The 20,673-nt window shown below is 35.1% G+C and overlaps 2 protein-coding genes and 1 pseudogene across 2 annotated transcripts; 2 read left to right on the plus strand and 1 right to left on the minus strand.

Annotated features, from left to right (window-relative positions):
• Window positions 1-759: 759 nt before the first annotated feature.
• On the plus strand, window positions 760-2,307 carry LOC147277494 (putative 2-oxoglutarate-dependent dioxygenase AOP1 pseudogene; annotated as a pseudogene).
• A 3,283-nt stretch (window positions 2,308-5,590) lies between these two features.
• On the plus strand, window positions 5,591-13,548 carry RH39. Its single transcript, XM_086253946.1, has 9 exons — window positions 5,591-6,238; window positions 6,794-6,889; window positions 6,970-7,158; window positions 7,304-7,444; window positions 8,720-8,860; window positions 9,173-9,315; window positions 11,861-11,990; window positions 12,123-12,171; window positions 12,771-13,548. Exons 1-9 carry the CDS (start codon window positions 5,699-5,701, stop codon window positions 13,259-13,261), a joined length of 1,920 nt encoding a protein of 639 aa, XP_086110072.1. The 5' UTR covers window positions 5,591-5,698; the 3' UTR covers window positions 13,262-13,548.
• A 100-nt stretch (window positions 13,549-13,648) lies between these two features.
• On the minus strand, window positions 13,649-14,287 carry LOC147277496 (nucleolar protein). Its single transcript, XM_086255402.1, has one exon. The coding sequence runs from the start codon at window positions 14,098-14,100 to the stop codon at window positions 13,822-13,824; it is 279 nt and encodes a 92-aa protein (XP_086111528.1). The 5' UTR covers window positions 14,101-14,287; the 3' UTR covers window positions 13,649-13,821.
• Between the last annotated feature and the right edge of the window lie 6,386 nt (window positions 14,288-20,673).

Genomic DNA, 20,673 nt, shown 5'->3' on the forward strand with positions numbered 1-20,673 from the left:
TTCGGTGCATACTGAATAGTCGACAAACATAAATTTAATATCCTGATTTGATCGACCTGGGTTTAAGAGACTAGCCAGTCTACGATGTATTCATGAACTAATTAATATTGGGCTGCAAAATCAGGCGTGTGTTTTATGAGCCAAAAAAGTGGAAAATTCTACGACGTGGTCAGGTGGGTGATTTTTAATATTTCGATATTGATATCGGTCAATATTTTCGTTCCTAGGTTATATATATTTTATCATTGGATAAATTAAAAATATGCTAAAGCATATGCATGACATACATATGCTATAATTGCTATTTACACAATGTAAATCCTACTTTTATAAAATATATAATATACAAGATGGTGTCGATCGGTTGAGATTGTCGAAATGGTTGTATTCAAATTTGAAGCCACTAAGTTACTTAAAATAATATCTGCATTTAAAGAGAAGTTCTCCAATTAATGAGTATTCATCAGTAGTCACCAGCCTCACCGGCCTGTTTCATCGACTAATCAACATTAAATTTAATTTAATTTATGGTAACTCATTTAATCTGTACGTACACAAGAGTTGACATAGTCACCAGCACTAGTATAATTTTTCGTCCAAAAAATAAAGGGGAAGACAAATTGCATATATGAAGAACCACTATAAAAGTAGCATGAAACATATCATTTGATTTGTACGTATATCTCACACTTTTCTCTCCATTTAGTAAGTAAAGCAAATTATTGCATAATATCACGTACCCTAGTATTGATTAGTGAAATGGGTTCCCTAACAGTGCCTAATAATAAGCAGCTTCCCACAATCAATTTCTCTGTGGAAGACTTGAAACCTGGTTCAAGTCTTTGGCTCTCCACCTCCAAACAAGTCCGGCATGCACTCGAAGAGTACGGTTGTTTCGTTGCGTTTTACGATCGAATCCCTGCTCAAATTCTGGACCAAATCTTTGCCCAGTCCAAAGATTTGTTTGAGGTTCCCACAGAAAACAAAGCCAAGTATACAAGTGAGGAACCATATCGTGGGTACATTGCACCAAACCCCTTTTTGCCACTCTATGAAGGCTTGGCCATTGATAATGTCACATCCCCTCAAGAAACTCAAAGGTTCAGGGATCTCATGTGGCCTCATGGAAAGCCCAACTTCTGGTAATAATTAGTTAATTATGTTGATTGATATTGTATTTATCTATTAATCTAATTAATGTTACTTTTATTAATTGATTTTGTTGTTTTAATTAACTGGTGCTGGTGCAGTGAAACCACAGATTCCTTTGCCCAGCTGATGGCGGCTTTGGAACACATGGTGGAGCAAATGATATTCGAAAGCTTTGGCGTAGGGAGGCAACATGAGTCTGTTGCTAGTTCCAACAGTCACCTTCTTCGATTCTTGCGATACACGGTACCACAAGAAGACAGTACTGATAACATCCTAAGATTTCCAAGCCATACAGACAAAAACTTCACAACCATAATTGTTCAACATGCTGTTGGTGGCTTGGAGGTCAAAACAAACCAAGGTGACTGGATTAGCGTTGAGTCCTCACCTTCACAGTTTGTATTCATGGCGGGCGATGGATTGCAGGTGGGTTCCACATTTATTAAGATGTACGTAGTACACTAATATATAATATACATGCATGGTATAAAAAAAATGTGATAGATATTAATTATAGGTTTAATTATATTTTTACCGCTCGATCAGATATTTATTTATTTTAATTTACCACCTATAAACTATTCTCGTGTTCTACTTTAACTTTTTTCGTCAGCCAATCCATCAATATTAGTGACACAAACCCCCCTAACACATCAGCGTTTTTTACGATTTGGGTGACAGAATGAATAGAAAAAGGTAAGGTAACACATAGAAATAGTTGCAGGAGGCTAGGGAAAGCGAGACAACTAAATATCTTAGTTGTAAAATGAGAATCAATTGAAACTATAGATGATAAATGGATAATTAATAAGTCTTAATCATAACTAAATAGACTCTCGTAATTAAAACTAAAGTAATTTTTGTTTTTTGTTTTTTGTTTTTTTTTTAAATTTGGTATAGGTATGGAGCAATGACAGAGTAAGAGCTTGCCACCATCGAGTGAAGAATTGCAGCGACAAGCCGAGATACTCGCTTGGGCTGTTCACATTCAATAATGGCGTATTACAAGTACCAGAAGAACTAGTGGATGACAAGCACCCATTGCAGTATAAGCCATTTGATAGTCGTGGGTATATACGATTCTATAGTACTAATGCTGAGGCCAAGAAGGCAGAGTCTCCTATCAAACTTTACTGCGGTACCGGAGCTAATTAAAACCAGAGAGAGTATTAATTAATTTGATGAGATCTAAATAAACAAGAGGGTTATTGTTGTTAGGATATTCAGTTGGTGAAATAATTACTAGACTCTCGACACGCGCTCATGCAGTACTTATCAAGAGTCTTTTTTTTTTTTTTTTTTTCATTATATAGAGTAAGTGTGGGTAGTTGATTTTGTGTACGTGAACTGCTTTGAATTAGATTACATGGTGTGGTTTCCAATTTTATTTTGTGGTATTAATTTCATGTTTGCTTCCTTAATTTACAATCAGTGTGATATATATTATACTCCAAAATGCTGTAATAGTCCATCTGTCCCTATTAGATCTATCATCTATGTCCCTATTATAAAGAATTCCATCCTTTAATTTTCCTCACGAGTAAATTGTAGGATTATTAACAGTTGTTGTTGTAATTGGAATTAGGATCGATCCTTTTATCTCTTTCTCTATCTCCTTTTCACACAATCATTTTCTCAAAATTTTGATGAGTTTATGTTTACACCCGGTTTCGGCCATTAGCCACATCGGCAGCATGGATGACTTCACAGCCCAAATCAGCATAAAACTGAAGCCCAATAAAGAATAACGTGGTAGACTACAGCGGCCTGAGTCCTAACCAGTGGACTAAATTTGGACATTCTCAGGCCCAATATGTTGTATTAGGCTTTAAGTTGTCGGCCTAGGCCCAGTAAAAAAGGTTAAGTTTACTTGTAGTAATACTCTAATTTCTTTTATAGTAAACAAAATTATAATCAATTGTAATTTGTAAGAGCAACAATGAGTGCAAGTTTTTAATTAGGGCTATTTACAAAAAAATTAATAAAACAATTCAAAATTATAAATAGGTCAATGAATAATTTTGAGATTCCAAAATAATCACCATTGACCTATTTGTAATAAATGAAATTATGCATTTTACAAAAGAGGATATAATAAAAACTACAAATTACAACCACTGCCATTAACATCACTAACTAACGTATGAAAATTTCAATAAATTACAAAAAGGTCAATCAATGCTTACCCATCGATGATGTCAGCAATATATCTTAATTTTAAAAATTACAAAAAGGTCAATCAATACTGCGATGATGTCAGCAATATATCCTAATTTTGAAAAATAACAAAAAGATCAACAACTAACCAGAAGCTGACACATGTCTAAAGTAAATGTCAACAACAATTTTTTTTTTTCTCCTTTTTCTATATACAACAATGTGTAACCTTTTTTTTCCCCTCCTTTCTTCTTTTTTTTACTTACAGCAACAAGTAACTTTTTTTTTTTTTTTTTTCCATTTCTCCTCTTTTTACTTGTAACAACATGTAAGTTTTTATTTTTTTTTTCTCCTTTTTTACCTGCAGCAACATACAATGGTTTTTCTTTTCCCCCCATTTTTTCTCATTTTTTTCCTTGCATCTTGTTTCTCTTCATCCTCTTGTTTAAGATGCATATTAGACCATGTAGTGTACATATTAGACACTGTTTTTTAATTGAAAACTATCGCACAGTTACCGATTTTAAATTGAAAATTATCGCACAGTTTCAAAAACATATTAGAGGCAGTGTCTAATATGCCGATTTTAAACTGGAAATTGTCACACAATTTCGAAAACATATTAGACATGGCTTGGCAGTAGGCAGTGTCTAATATGCCGATTTTAAATTAGAAATTGTGGCACAGTTTCGGAAACATATTAGATACTGTTAAGCAGTGTGCATATTAGACACTATGTGACAGTTACTGATTCGAAATCAACAATTGTGTGACAGGTACTGAAACAGATACTGTCACACAAATACTGAAATAGATACTGTCACACAAATACTAAAAATCAGTTATTAATCATTCAAAAATGCTCTAAAGCTACTTAGATCAGATCGGAAAAATTGGCAGAACTTCTTTTCTATCAACCTTGCGTTTGGTTGAAAACAACTCAACCAAAATAGAATAGGGGACTAAACCCTAAAGAGAAGATAGAGGAGAAAGCGATTTCTAAGAGAGAATAGCTCAAGGATGTGAAAGGATGAAGAAATGAGGAGGAGGAGGCCGATATTTATAGGCTGGGCATAAACCTCCAAATACTTCGGTGGCTTTACCAAGCCCTCGACATGGATATGGTGGCAGTCCAATTTTTTGCCACCTGTCATGGTTGTTGCCACCCATGGTCACCTAGATTGAAGCCTAAGATAGGTCCTAGTACCCCAAAGTCAGCTTAGGAACTAAGTTTTAGCTTCCTAAGGGTTCTGAGAATTTTCTAGAAGTTGAAAACATTTTTAGAAATTAGAAAATATTTTTTTAAGTGATTAAAATGATTTTTAAACTATTTTTTAAAATTTAAAAATAATTATTAACTAATTAAAATTAATTAACTAGAATTTAAAACAATTATTTAATAATTACTTATTCAGAAATGCTTTAAAGCTAACTGGTTAACAAGATAATACAAAACTAGCCATCTTTTTGGACTCACTACATTATGTAATCTTATAATCTGAATCATTTTTTTTTATTCTACTTCAAAAATCATCTTTGTAAAAATCTTCTAAATTGGAAGTCTGTTAAGCACAACCCGCATTTAATCGTACTCATATCATGCAAGATTGGTTATAAACGGGTTGTACCCGTGCCGTTCTTGTATCGACCTAGTCTGTTTGACGAACAATACTTGGGTCACCCCTTGGGGGGTATCTCAAGGTCACTCCACCCTTCTAAATTCTGATTTTGGCAATGTCGGTGTATAATCGGAACTGTTCACTTTTTAGATAACATATTAAAGATCATCTCTGCAAAAAATCAAATCAATCGGAAATCGTTTGATTATATAATTGTTGTCAATTAAATAGAAAAAATAGATGGTTTTCAATTAAAGAGTGATTTTTTTACCAAACCATTGATTTTTTCTATTTAATTGACAACAATTATATAACCAACGATTTGCGATTAATTTAATTTTTTGCAGAGATAATCTTTAATATGTTATCTAAAAATTAAACAATTTTGATTATATATTAATATTGCCAAAATTAAAATTTAGAGAAATATGGTGACCCTGAGAGACCCCAAGGGGGTGACCCAAGTATTGTTCCCTTTGACACCTCTAAATGGAGTAAATGCTGGATTGGTCTGTAATAAGCTTTTGTCCAGCTGTGTTGAGCCACATAAGCGGTCAAATTGAGCCGAGTTCAAGCTTTCAGTTCTACTTTTACCACATACATATCAAGCCGTTCTCAAAGTTCAATCATGTCGGGTTTTTTTTGGTCGAAAGGTTTTATCACAAACTCAGACATAAAAAAACCCGTAGAACAACTGAACAAGATACAAAATACAATATCCTTTATTTCTCAGAAAACCCAACAAAATATTGCATTGCAAGGAAAAATCCATGGGAGGAGCAGCAAAGAGCCTCTTCACTTTCTCCCTCTCCTCAAACCTCTTCACTGTATCACGTCTCTCAGCAGCCAAACGCTTCCCTCTCATAAAACTGCAAAAACCCACCAGGGTTTTAATAGGGTTTAGGCCTCTTTGCACAACCACAACCACCACTAGTCCCACCTTTACTTTTGAAGAACAAGAAATCCAACCCGTGAAGCACTCATTGCTTCTTGAGAGGCTGAGACTCAGGCACCTCAAAAGCTCTGCTAAACCACAAACCAAAACAAGCGCAAAATCAACTGGGCCTGCCGAGAGACAGAGTGAGGATGGTTTGGGTAAGTCAGAAAATAAGAAGAAGAGGGTGGTTGAGAGTTTTGGGGAATTGGGTCTGAGTGAGGAGGTCTTGGGGGCTGTGAAAGAGATGAGTATTGAGGTTCCTACAGAAATTCAGTGTATTGGAATCCCAGCGGTGTTGGAAGGGAAAACTGTGGTCTTGGGTTCTCATACTGGCTCTGGCAAGACTCTGGCTTACATGTTACCTATTGCCCAGGTACTTTTTCTTTCATTTTTTCTTGGATTACATATTTCTATCTGGGTCAATTAAAATTTTCAATTTGGTTTTTTGCTACAGATGTAAAGTTCTAAAATTGGGATCAGTTATGTTTAAACTTTGATTTGGTTGTGTTTTCTCATTCTCATTGTGTATGATACATTTTTATTTCAGGCCAAAAATTTAAAATGATGCATTTTTATGTAGTTTTTGAAGTGTGATGTACTTAGTGGTTACTTGTGTTCTCTTAACATCCACCTCTTGGTCTTTCAAAATCCATTTTTCCTATCGTGTTGATTGAGATTCTTCAGATTGTGATAATCGGTGTACTTAGATTTTCAAGATGATTTTTTCTCTGCTTGCTCATGGTTTCACCAACTTTCAGAAAACCTCAATTAAATTCTTAAGTATTATGTTATTTCTAAAGAATAAAAAACCACTTATTATGCATCCGTGTTGTTGTTGCCCACGCTTATTTAAAAAGAAAAAAGAATGTTGATCTTACCTATGTTACAATTAGACAGAGGAGTGCTGTTAATCTTTTGATTTTTGTAGCTGCTCAGAAGGGATGAGGCAGAAAATGGTATTCAAATGAAGCCGAGGCGTCCTCGAGCTGTTGTGCTATGCCCCACAAGGGAGCTGTCTGAGCAGGTTTCTATATACTTTCTTCAGAATTTTGAACCACTCCCCGTGGACTATGCAAGTTCTATTGACATTAGGTGGTTTTGTAGGTGTTTCGTGTTTCCAAGTTTGTCAGCCATCATGCAAGATTCAGGACTACTATGGTCAGCGGTGGTGGTCGGTTGAGACCCCAGGAGGATTCATTGAATAACCCAATTGACATGGTAGTTGGGACCCCTGGCAGGGTTCTTCAACATATTGAGGATGGCAACATGGTTTATGGTGACATCAAATACGTGGTACCTGAAAATATTTTTTTACTTAGTTCTTTGATTAAAGAGTGTTATTAGATAATATGGTAATATTAAGTTCCTACTCTACTGATAAAAAAAACACTCTAGTAAGTTGTTGGTGTAATTTGTGATGTTGGTAATCTCTTTGTAGGTGTTGGACGAGGCAGATACCATGTTCGATCGTGGCTTTGGTCCAGACATTCGCAAATTTATTGCCCCATTAAAACATCGTGCTTCAAAACCTGATGGTCAAGGGTTCCAAACTGTTTTGGTCACTGCAACAATGACAAAGGTGTGCTGACTTGCATTGCCATCTTATCTGATACATCAGAAGCTAAATCTCTAATTTGGGGCTATGGGCACCAAATGAGAGTGACTTGTTCCTTCCCTGTTGTCACAAAATGAAACTATTTTGTTTCATAAAGATGCCTAAGAAGCTTTTTTTTTGGGTGAACATGCAATGGGTTTGTTCCCTTTTAAAAATAATTGTTCATGGTTTCAGAATTAATTCTATTTTACATAACTTTGATTTTTTCACATTTGAAATGGAATTAAAGTTGATATATCACATCATATGGTGCCCAATGTTCCATGAGATCTTAATTTTCTCTATAGTTGCTATTTTTAACATTTGTGTAAGATATACTTTGATTTTCTTAAGACAGTAACTAGAAAATTGAAATTGGAGGATTACATGAATGTTTAAGTGTTTGCTCAGGCAGGGATACATTTTCTTAATATAATAACAAGTAAATTGGCATAGGAAATGTTAATTTCTTTTACATGAATTTGTAAGCGTTTCACTTTTGTGCTTGCTCAGGCAGGGACAGGTGTTCATGAGTTGTTTCTAGAAATACCCAAAAACCTGCCTCCTTGTTTTTTCTATTTATTTATTTTTATATATTGTTGCATAGTTCCAATAATCTTTCCCATTACCATATTAAACTGGCATGAGGAACTCCAAGGTTGAGTAGGTCCATTATTAAATATAAAAATTCATATGAAGAACTTAAGCAAGTTTCTGAGTCCAGCTAGTGAGTATCTCTATCTGCATAAAACTTTTGGACTTAGAGCCATGTTGAAGAAAATGTCTATGATACTATTCTTGGCATTGAATAGCTTGTTGAAAATATGATATGAATATTCGGTATGTTTTAAGACACCAAATGCAGAGAGCATATTATCAAAACTTCAGTAGAGTATGGGAGCTTCCAACTTGATTATATAATATATAAAACTAGGTGGATTGAAGGAGAAAACTGTGAAATATCTATATATTAAATTAATTAATTCAGAATTACATAATGATGCATCTTTCAAAAGTAATCATGCTGAATATCCATATGGGAAGGGTTGGTCAGTTGATGAGATGCTCTAACGGATTCATGACAAATATGAAAAAAAGTTTATCCACTGAACATATCTCTTAGTTGAGGTGTTGGACATTCCTAGAACCTGTTGATTTAATTATGTTAATTACCTTTGTCAATTGTAGTCAAGCTAAGTTCTTTTGCACAATTTGCATCTTCAGTGAAGTCAGGTAGTTGACCCTTGTGAAATTTTACAGGCAGTGCAAAATTTGATTGATGAGGAGTTTGAAGGAATATTACATTTGCGCACATCCACACTGCATAAAAAGATTGCATCTGCACGCCATGATTTCATTAAGCTTTCAGGTTCTGAGAACAAGCTGGAAGCACTGCTACAGGTATAATTCTGTAATTACCTTTTTTCATCTTCATTCTTTACTTATCAACTAGTGGTTATGTCTCTTTATGAGGATAACTTAAAGTGATGATTACACCATTGAAAAAATGGTCATGCTTGGAACATGACCATTTTGATGGAAAATTTGACAGAACTCATTGCAAGGAACATTTTATGAGTATTGATTTTATTCTTTTGTATCTAGCTTTTGTACCCATGGCTTAATGTAGCTTTTCTCTATGAATTTAGCATGGCTCTATGTTGCAGCAGTCTTAACAACAGAACAATTCTGTGGATTTTGTGGTGAAAGCAGGTTCTTGAGCCAAGTTTAGCAAAGGGAAACAGAGTGATGGTGTTCTGTAACACATTAAGTTCCAGCCGTGCTGTGGATCACTTTCTCAATGAAAATCAGATTTCGACTTCCAATTACCACGGCGAGGTGCCAGCAGAACAAAGGTGAGAGTAAAAGATATTACCTAATATACCCTTTTACTTGTTATGTCTGCACATTTGCACTTAAGATAGAGCCCATTATATTGTCCATATCTGTTTCTTCTACAAGCATGGATTTTGTGTAGGAGGCTGCCAATTCATGTTTTGGAAGGTTTAGTGAAGGCCTCTGATATTAGTAAAAGAGGTCTGGTATGTGCATTGTATTGTTAATTTAGCTTGAGGCTGACAGAAAGTGTTCATACCTTGATACTGTCAAGGTTTCGTCTACTTTTCATGGCCTTTTCAATGGAAAGGTGCAGTGCATGCTGAGGATGCTGTCAGGATGGTTTTGTTTGCATTATTTACAGCTAGTGAAGATAGTTTTATGAATGTGCATAGATAAATTAAAAAATGACATAAGAGATGTCTATGCATCATGATCAATCAAATTTCCTTCTTGTGATGACATAAATTTTTTAACGCGGTATTGAACATATTTCATATACAGTTGTGACATAAATTTTTTCTGTTTTTGTGTGTGTTTGGCTCTTAGTAAAGATTTTAGTGTTATAAATGTTTGAGAAAAGGAAAATTCAGGGGATGGCTGAGATGGCCATGGACTACACAGGCATTTTGATTTTCTCATTTTTTTCTCTTTGCAAGGAGGCCTGCTATACTTTCTTGAGTTTGAGTTTCTCTTACATGCCTTTGGCTGAAATTGTTGGCTCCACAAGTGGTTAAACTTAGTTATTTGAGCGTGATGTCAAGTGGAAGAAGCATATTGAATTACTCCTTATAATATTGACTAAATTTCTAATTGGTCTCGCACGTTTCACTGTTATTTTCATCGGTTTCCTCGCTTTACAAAGAGTATATTTTGCTGTAGCTGTATCATAGTGGTGCTTGGCGTATGGTATCATGTAAATGAATGTAATTTTGCATGTTATTTGGTGGTTAAAAAGATTCTAATTTGTCAATGTATCTCTTCAAGTTGCTTCATTTTTTCCCCATGAAATAACTCCTGCTGCAATAGATGTATAAAGCGGTTATTGGGTAAACTATTTTATTTGTGCTATTAAATAAACACTTCCCCCACGATGTGCGACAACATAATCTCATCATAAAGAGAAGAAACTAAATATCATCAGAATTTTGTATTATTGCATAGTGTTTGCATGTAAAGGATGAGAACTGTCATTGATATGAAGCTCAACTATATCATAAGGGAAACTATAACACATGTACCGAAGGTGATGGGAATCTAAGTGGTTTATGTACCTATTTTAGGCATAGGTGAAAAATTGTATTTAGGCTATTTATGGACTTTTTTACTTTCTTTTAGTAGGGGTTGATTATTTTTTTATTTATCTCTTGTCCTTGGTATTATTTCCAATTCCAATATAAATAGGCCACGCTTTGTAATTGAGCTGTAGTTTTCCCGATTGATATTTGATATTGAGAATATGTGGTTAAAGTTGAAGTTGTCATAAATTTTGGTTTTGGTTTTCTATTATTTTCCTCTCTTTCCCTGTTCTACGTTAGAAGCATATAAATTATGTATTGATATATGTTGTATATGCATATATGTAGAGTTCTCTCCTTAAGTGGGATCTTTATATTTAAGTCAAGAAAGGGGCAATATTGTTGGTGTTCCCCTGAAATGTGGTCCAGTGATTCACCCTAGTGAATCTTGATTTTCTGAAGGCAGATTGAACAATCGTTCAATCCGTTTTGGTTTTTGATAGTTTATTTCGATCAATCTCTCGAGCAAATCCTTTTACATTTTTTAGTTCGATCTCGACATGGCTAATCACTTTAGGGTGTATAGTTTCCTTTTAGGGTTTAGGGCTTAAAGTTTTAGTGCCCGGGTTTTATTTTCAGCCTTGAGAAAAACTATATATATATAGGAAGGTTCAAGTGAGTGTGGACATCCAGTTTCAAGAAAAATGTTGAAGTCCTACCCTTGGCCTGCAGTCCAATGATAAGAACCATCCATGTTTTAGGCATTCAGGGATTATCCCTGCAAAAATCAGTCAAATCGAAAACCATTTATATATATATATATAATGATGTTCTCTTGCCATATTGTGAATCAGAACTAAGGGATCATTCTTTTTAAGAAAAAGAAAGGGATCTCATGTAGGCCCAAACCCCATTGCGATTCAGTGATCCAAGCCATCTATTTGTCCCCATTCAAAGACGGTTAAACAAAAAATCAGGTAAATCAAACAATTTTGTCATCAGACTATGATTAAATAAATAGACGAATAAAGTATTTATGATGAATGCTTAAATGATCATGCTTAGGTGTGAACAGTTCGCATGTGGACTGTCCACCATTCTAATGGCCAATAGGGCCTTTTGAACGACAGTGTATGTTTTATTATTATTATTGAGGCTGGTAAGGACACAGTTTATTCTTTTTGGATGTAAAGTAATATTTAGGGCTTAGGGTTTAGAGATTAGCTCTTGAGTTGTGGGTTGACTACTTGAATGGAAATTAATGTACATCACTAGTGTTCAATTGTATTACTTGACCTAACGGCATTCTTCTAATACTTGACCACAGGGTTGAAAACCTCAAAAAGTTTAAGAGCGATGATGGAGATTGCCCCACATTGGTCTGCACAGACCTGGCTGCAAGGGGACTGGACTTGGATGTAGACCATGTTATCATGTTTGATTTTCCCTTGAACTCTGTAAGAATCAGATGTTCGCTCTCTTTTACAGTATTAACTAATTTGCTATTTTTTTTTAAGACTTAACATTTGTTTCCTTTCCTTTTCTTTCTTTCTTTCAAAGCTTAACCTTACTGCTCTTTGACCTTCTAGATTGACTACCTACATCGTACAGGAAGAACCGCTCGTATGGGTGCAAAAGGTGAACATGCATTTTCTACCTGCACTTTTCTTAAGTTTTCTTCCATTTCTTCTTTTTTTCATTTGTTGAAATTCTTAGAGATAACAAGGAGTGCGTCATCTGTGTTCGAGTTAGCTGACTCATTTGTCCTGTTATTTATTTTTTTGAATCTAATCAATTCATCTACAACATTTTGAGTGGACAAGATATGCATGGAAGATAAGACATTCTTAAATATTATGATCTAAATCAAAGTAATAAATAAATTGTTGAAATCCATGATTCCATGGTAAGGTTAATTTTTACATTGCCCAAAACAACAAAAAGTAAAAGAAAAGCAGCCACACATCTTATGTAAAGTAAGGAGTGCCCTTTTTTGTAAGGCTGCATCTGTATTTAGACAATGATACAATGATGGAGCATCTCTGTATTATTTATTTATTTGCTGATCATCTGTATCCTGCAATGATGGGACGATTCTATGGGGTGATTCTCATAGTATGTCATTTTTTTTTTCTTTCTTTGGCATTGTGCAGCAGGGATAATTCCATGTTGTGTCAATTATAATATTTCATGTTTTATTGTAATAATTTAAAACTGAAACAAATCTTGTGATACAGGGAAAGTGACGAGTTTGGTTGCTAAGAAGAACCTTATGTTGGCCAACCGAATTGAGGAGGCAATAAAGAAGAATGAAAGCTTAGAATCTCTCAGTGTAGATAGTGTTCGCAGGGACAATGCCCGTGCCCGAATTACTCCACAGAAAGGTGCCCGGATTACTCCGCAAAAAGGTACCCGAAATACTTCACAAAAAGGGGCCCGGATTACTCCACAAAAAGGGAAGAACGAAAAATTGATAAGAGTCTCAAATCAGAATAACAAGAGCAGAGCATCTGTTCCTGCAAAATCTGCAAAAACACCTGTTCGGGCATCAAAGTCGGTAAAGCCTTCCAGTGCAAGTAACTCGAAAAAATCTTCTTTCAGTGGTAAGAGGCCACAAGAAAGCAGAAGATCGAGTGCAGTTAAATCAACAGCTTCAAAGTTAAGTGTTGTTGGGTTTAGGGGACGGACTTCTTGGTCCAATGAGAAAGAATCATCGGTGTCCGGCTGATTGTAGCAAAATTTTGGATCACGTTTGCAATTTAATCCCCTTTCAGATTTGCACCTTTATAACTTGTGCATATTTTTGTAATATTAATGTTGATCTTGAATGTTCTAATTTACTAAAAAAGTATTGGTAGTCATGGCTCTTGACTGGAGTTTTTCATTCTCTTTCTACTCCCATTAGGTTGAATACTTCATGATGTTATAATTTTCCGTGTGGTACAATCAATTTGTAGCGGAAGATGTACTTAATCTTGTGAAAGATGGTATAATTTTAGTTGGTTGGTTGCTGCACCTCCTTTTTAAGAAGAGGTTCCAATTTAAATGCCATTATTCTAAATGCATACTTGATTTGGAAAAAAAAAAAAAAAAATCCTGTGAAAAGAAGCATTGATATATGATTCAAACTGACAAGGTTGAGTACTTGTGAGAATATGTTTGATCAAGAAATTCCAGTGACAACATCAGTATGCTGAAAAGAGTTAACTAACAGATTTCCAAGAACCTGAGCTTCAGAAAAATGTAAGCAGCATTCTGAAGTTGAGGTTTGCAGTTTGTTCTTCTTTCTTACTTCCAGGTTAAAAGAGGAGTTTTGTTAGGCTTGACAATGTTCCCCTCCGAGTTGTAGATTATGACCCCAGAAAAATCCGGTAGCTGGCACTTACCACCCATGAGTATGTTCTTCTGCCAGACTGGGTCTCCTTGCTCACCACTATCCATGCTTCCATCATGGTTTCCGGGTTGAATATGTTCGATAACAGGATGTTCGAAAACAGGATCATCTTTGAAAAACTCAGTGCAAGCATTCCAGCGACGACGCCATTTACGTGAATGAGAAGCACCCATGATGAGTAATTTGAAGATGGAATATGGGTAAGGACATATGGTCTCAGAGTTAGTTTATATAGTTTTGAAATTGACCAACAGGAGTAGTTGAATTTGGAGGATTTGTTAGGATTTATACAACGTGTGGTTTTGGTAATCTTTGACCTCCACTGTTCCATGTTGGTAGATGTGCCATTTTCTTAATGGTTGGTTGACATTTTGGTGAGTTTAGGTAACAGACTCATCCACCAAAAGGTTTATGAAGCTGAATTTATGTGCTAATTTTTTTTCTTTATTGTCTGCATTACTCATTTGATCACCTAAGAACATTACCATAACACATACTGAAAATTACTGAATAAGAAACATTAAAACAGAACACTACTCCCCAATCGAAAATGACTCAATTTTTGCTCTAAAAACCAACCTCAGAAAAGCCTTTCATTTGTTTGTGCCATTTGATTGAGTCCTTTTAAAAGCTTCAGGATCTTAATTACGGTGTTTCTGCAGCCCAACAGATTTTTCATTTGCCAATGAATTGGCCCTGAATCGATCAATAATGGGATTCTTGGCTTATGGGTCCCATTTGGATTTCAAATTCATGTAATTCAAATCCAAGTATTTCAAATCCTATTGTTTGGTTTGATAAACAAAAAAAAAAAAAAAAAATCTATTGTTTGGATAAAAAAAAAAAGAAATATGAGGATTTCAATTTAAGAATCTAATTTTTTTTTTTTGCCACTATTTAAGAATCTAATTTAAATATATCATTATTGTAACCTGTGATTGACCTGCAAAGATAGCCTATAAATGAGGTCCGTGATTTATAAATTTAAAACAACCCATTTTAAATTGCACTTTATATTAGAAATCATTACACATTGTTCAAAAAGAATAAAAATCGTTCAAACCACATAGGAACTTCATACATATGGTTCCAAAAAGAATCAAAAACTAATCGACGCTGAGAGGCGGTGGTTGTGTGGAGGCAAGGTCGGGCTTTGAGGTTCTCTATCATGTTGAGACGAAGTTGGCCAGAGAAGTCGAAGCTGGAAAAGGTGGCAGACGCTGAAAGGAGCTAGTCGACGCCAACATGAGCAGATCAATGCAGGGAGGTGGTGGTTGTGTGGAGGCGAGGTCGAATTTGGTATTTTCTATTGGGCTGAGACAAGTTTGAGGATTTCAAATACCTACTTGCACATGTGATTTGAAATATATCCATGGTTTTGGCCCTTTCAAATCTATCTTGGATTTGGGCCAAATTTAAATCATTTCTTTAAAATAAGCCCAAACAAGTAGATTTGGATTTGGGCTCCCCAAATCCAAATCCAAATCCGCCCCATGAAATACATCCATTCAAACATATATGCCGTAAAGATATTGTGCCGCAAAAATATTTGCACCACATTTTGGGGAGTTTCTAGGCTTGTCATCATTTGGCTGCTCGAATCCAACCATTCTCATAAGCCATGCATGTTTTTTGTTTGATAGCACAAAGTCATATGGGTATAAAAAAATAAGAAAAACAAAACTGGTGACTTTATTGTAAATATGTATTTTTTTGTTGTGATTAAATCACTTGGTGTGATTCAATCCTCATATAATTCGGCAATTTGCCTAATGATTTTACTAACTTTGAGAGACTGCTTTAGGTCTTAATCTCTCTCTCAAACTTTGGCTAACACTCTTAAGGTAACTTCGGTTTTTTGAGTCCTAAGAGTCCTATTTACAGTCCATAAGCCTTAGGTTACAATTTGGGTAAAAGTAGGAATCCTAAAAACCTAAAAATTAGGTTTTTCCTAGGTTTGTCGCGGTAAGAGCTCGAGCCATTCCCAGGTGAAGGTCAAGCCCCTCCAGACAGCAAGCAATGTGCTTGAGCACCTCCGGAGAATGTGCTTATTTGGTGAGCATGGACTTGGACTTGGGCTTATCGTATATCAAGCAAAGCTCGGTGAGCTCCCTTTGTTGGGATTTTGGAGGGAGTGAAGAATTGGGGTTGAATGCAAAATTGGGCCAATTGGTCTTGATTCTTGTTCAGGGCCTACATTTTAATTGGTCTTCACTTATATATGTTTTTTTTTTTTTTTTTTTTTTTTTTTTTTTTTTTTCATATTGAATGTACGCTTTTACTTCTATATCTGTAATAATATTTTCCAACCCTTCTTTCTTTCTCTATAAATGGAAGCTCAATTAGGTTACATAAAGAAAAAAAGAACAAGTACAGTCCCATAATCCCATTTATAGAAAAACGATGTCAGATTGAGAAAATTAAGGTACTTGACTTTTTAATTTTGCCAATTAAGATAAAAGATAATTACTACTAACCCCAGTTTAGGCTACCTGATTCCTATATAGTCCACCTTAATTTTATTCTGCCCGGTCCACGTTTTAATTTTCATCCCTTTTTCGTCTGTCTCCCTGTCTCTCTCCCACTCCGTCTCTCATTTCTTTCTCCTCACCCTTATTCTCTCTCTTCTATCTCCTCACTGTCACTTTCTCTCTCTCCTCGATGCATTGCCGTTCGGCCATGGATGGCGGCGAGACTCACCTCCCCGTGCTTGCCTCTTCCTCATCTTCCATCCTATGGCCTCCAATTGTCCATTCAGTCATCGACGGCGACAGAACAACACGAAAATAGGGAGTCAACTCCTGCAGCGATCTACTTCTTCCGGCAATGACGAGGCACCGACCTATCAGGTTTTGTTCCTCTTGTCGTTCTGAACACGACGGTACCCTTCGATCGCCCATCCACCCAGCCACGACGGTGAATCGACGGCGGAAACCTAACTCCTTAGTGAGTTATTTTCCTATTTCATCAATGATGGTGTCATTTTACAAGTTTGATATTCTTTTATGGCCATTCTTTAGTATTTAAATCTCTTATTACCTTTGGACGAATCTAAAAATGTTCATGTATTGGTATTTGTTAGTTTTTCGTTGGCATGATAAATTCAAGTGGGGTTTCTATTTGTAGCTGTTGCAAAGACAAGTAAAACCATGAAAAACTCTTTGGTCTGGACACCACGTGGTCCTCACTCATCAAACAATGATGGTATTTCATTTGACCATCAGAAGGTTTTGCCTCACCTATTTCCGTGGAAAAGAGCAAGATACTGGAAGAGTTTCATGCAAATTCAGGCTTCCAATTCCAATTATATTCAATAGTTTCATTTCCCTGTTGCAATGAAAGCCATTTGCAGAATCAATTGGAGGTTGCTGTTGCAGTTAGAAGATAGTGTTGTTGCAAAAAGGTTGTTTGGTTCAAATCTATTTGTTCTTTTTTTATTTTTTTACTGTTTACACCTTAAATTGGAATTGGGTCGGCTTTCATGGCTAGAGCCTATGACATTGTTATAGGAAGATTGTTCAGCCCATTTGTAAGTCTAAGGTGAAGCCCGAGCCTACGGCAAGGTTCTAGAACCCAGATTCGGATTAGTATGTATTTTTGGAGAGACCTTGTTATGCCGAGAATCCTTGGTAAACTAGGAAGTCTGAAAGGGAGTAGATGACTTTGGTGTAAAGTAATGGCAAGAGGAGTCCGAATGCAATAAGAAAAGGGGTTTCCTAACCCTAGGGGATTGATCACTATATATACAAGGCATTGGCAACATCAGAAGGTCTCAACACATTCAATAATCAATCAACTCAACAACTAACAACTTTTCTCCAGGATTCTCGAAATTCTTGAAATTTTCTTCAAGCTTTCAAGTTTTTGTTCTTGTTTTTAGCTCTACTAGGGTTTATTCCGCCTTTAGTATTGATTTTCTTTTAGTTTCGACAATTGATTTTTCATGTTTCTTTATCATGAGATTTGTTGTTAGAACTTCCATTGTTACTTGTTTTCTTAATAATCAGATTGTTCATACTTTTTTCATTAAAGTTCACTATTTCGCAATCCATCCAATTACTTTCGCTACAATTGTTCGCACCTACGAATTCGAGCATACAGTCACAGAAACCAACGATATTTAAAGTCCTTGAGGATCAAGGCAAATAGAACTTTTGGCGAGAACTTGTTCCTTGCTCGCTTACAATTGTTTGATCAGAAGTTAGATAGGTTCGACGCAAATCACAAAACATCAACCTTTTTCTATTACGGCTTCTTGGCCGAGAATAGTAACACGCCCGCAATTAGTTAGGACTAACGATGATTCTTTGCTAAGGATCCGGCCATCTCCGCCATGATTTTTAGAGGACACAGGTACACAATCTATTTGTCCTTTTGGATTAAAGATGAGCAATATATTTGCTGTATCATGTATATAATTTTTGCATGCACTGTGCACACATGCTTTGAATTTTTTGGGATAATTGATGCAGTTAGTGGCACATAGAAGTAGCTTGTGGCCAATGATTATGCAAATCTACTTTCAATAGGTTACAAAGAGGTAAAACTTGATCTCTCTTGATATTCTTAGTAGTTTCTTTACTTTTTCTTAATGAAATGGTTTTCATTCAGTTGTGTCTTGCAATCTGAGAAGGTTGTTGCAAAATCACTTGCTTGCATGATAGAGTCAAGATCCAAAGCTAGTTGCAAGAGTCTAATAACTAAGTTTCAACATGCAAAATAAATTATCCTTTAGCCTACACTTTTGGGCTATTTCACTTCACTGCCATATTCAATGAATTTGCAAATTAAATCATGAACTAACTTTGATATTTTTGGTAAATCAATTGTTTAGTATAACAAGTTTCAATATTCAAGTTGTATTCAGAAGTTTCAAGTTATTTTCTTTTTTCAACGGAATTGTGATTCTGTTTTAGTTTGTTGTAATTGTGTCATAGGTTTATAATTCATTTGGTTGTTTATGTTTTCACAAGGATTGTATTAGGTTTAAATTATATTCTCTAATTTATTGTTATTGTTACTATCAAACAATAACAATACTTGATTGTCATTGCCGGGTAATAGCAATAGATGATTGTTACTGCCGGGCAGTAGCAATAGATGATTGTTACTATTTGATAGTAACAATTATATTTACTATTAAAACGCAAAAGATTATGGATGCCTCATCTTGATTTTTTGTGTTTTATGTTGTTATTATTTAACATGTTTATGGAATGAAAAATACCTAAATTATGATTTTTTTGGTTGTTTGTGTACCATTTGGCACTGAAAAAAAGAAAAAAAAAGGCATTTAAAAAGTATGTCGCTACAGTAGTTTACTGTAGCGGATGGCCGGATGAACAGTAGATTTTTTAAAATGGGGTTTAAAAAAAAAAACCTTATGATAATTTTGTGAATTTGTTCACTTTCTATTAAAATCCTTGTTTATACAAAGTCAAATCCCCATTACGAAGAGTCTTTATTGAAGAAAAAATGGTAGTCACATGTGCATCACGTGTATCAATATATTTACCTAGTAAATTGACAGAATTATCTCAATTGGCAAAATTGAAAAAGTTAAGTACTTTAATTTTCCAAATTAGAAGTCTGAGAGTAAATTGATACAAGTGCAATAGTCTAAGGAGCAAAATGACACTTATATCAGACCATGAATTTAGACAATTAATAAACTTCATCTAGGCTGGCCATGACACTCAGATAAGAACAACAACTGATAGCATGTCAAAACCTTTAAATTCTAGGTACATGTTTATGACAATATTTTTCCTTAATTTAGCTCACCATACATGTATCTAGTACATATTAAAAGGTAAGTTTATTAGTATTCAAAAAAAAAAAAAGGTAAGCTTATTATGTTTAAATTATAACCTAACAAAGTCCTCAAAAATTATTATGACCTGAAAGGGAAATTCATTAATTGATTAAACAACCAAATAACATTCCTCTGCTATAAAAGAACATATATAATTAGCCGCAACAGACATACAAATCAAAATATTTTGATTTGTTGTGTTAGAAAAATGAAGGGAAAAGCAAAATGGCAATTCTACTATCTTGTGCTCTTCCTTTCCTTAGCGTTTGGCTCAATCAGTTCCATTGTCATCCAACCTGAGAGTAAGCACTTCGTGGTAATTTCCAATTACCTCCAAAACAATCAACTTGACTACCAATGTCAATCTAAAGATACTGATCATGGCCGTACGTAGAAGCCTTGCTCCCAATAAGGAGTGGGAGTTTGGGTTTCGCACAGGGTTTAACACACGTTTCTACTGTGATATGTGGTACTCAAATTACCATGTTCGTTTTGATGCATTTACTAATTCAGATGCTTTTATTGAAAAATGTGGTGGAGCTCATTGCAAGTGGAGTGCAAGAGAGAGTGGTATATACTTATATCACATCTATTCTAATGAATATGAAAAGAAGTATGATTGGGTGAAAAATTAGCCAAATTGTACGTTTAGTCCTTGTGGTTTGATCGTTATCGAAATGTTATTAATGTTGGTTTTAACTTTTTAATAATATATGTGGTTAATTTGCATTACAATGCAACAGTCCAATTTTTGTCCATTTTTTCATCTTATTTCGTGTGATATGGATGTGGTTTTAGCAGGCATAAACCTGATTGAGTGCAATGATGAAGAAATGACACTTATACTCCTACACATGAGGCGCACATGAGCCATTTATACTAAGCCATTGGTATTATTGAGGTTATTAAAACCACAGGAATAATATTGAAA

Source organism: Dryas octopetala, chromosome 8 (genome assembly GCF_963921425.1).
Source record: "Dryas octopetala chromosome 8, drDryOcto1.1, whole genome shotgun sequence".
Classification (NCBI taxonomy): domain Eukaryota; kingdom Viridiplantae; phylum Streptophyta; class Magnoliopsida; order Rosales; family Rosaceae; genus Dryas; species Dryas octopetala.

Bases quoted from the DNA above. Each gene is read 5' to 3' on its own strand.
- RH39 (XM_086253946.1), top strand. From the start codon at position 5,699: ATGGGAGGAGCAGCAAAGAGCCTCTTCACTTTCTCCCTCTCCTCAAAC. The intron at 8,861-9,172 runs GTATAATTCTGT...TGGTGAAAGCAG, and splicing joins AGCTGGAAGCACTGCTACAG to GTTCTTGAGCCAAGTTTAGC. The intron at 12,172-12,770 runs GTGAACATGCAT...CTTGTGATACAG, and splicing joins CGCTCGTATGGGTGCAAAAG to GGAAAGTGACGAGTTTGGTT.
- LOC147277496 (XM_086255402.1), bottom strand. From the start codon at position 14,100: ATGGGTGCTTCTCATTCACGTAAATGGCGTCGTCGCTGGAATGCTTGC.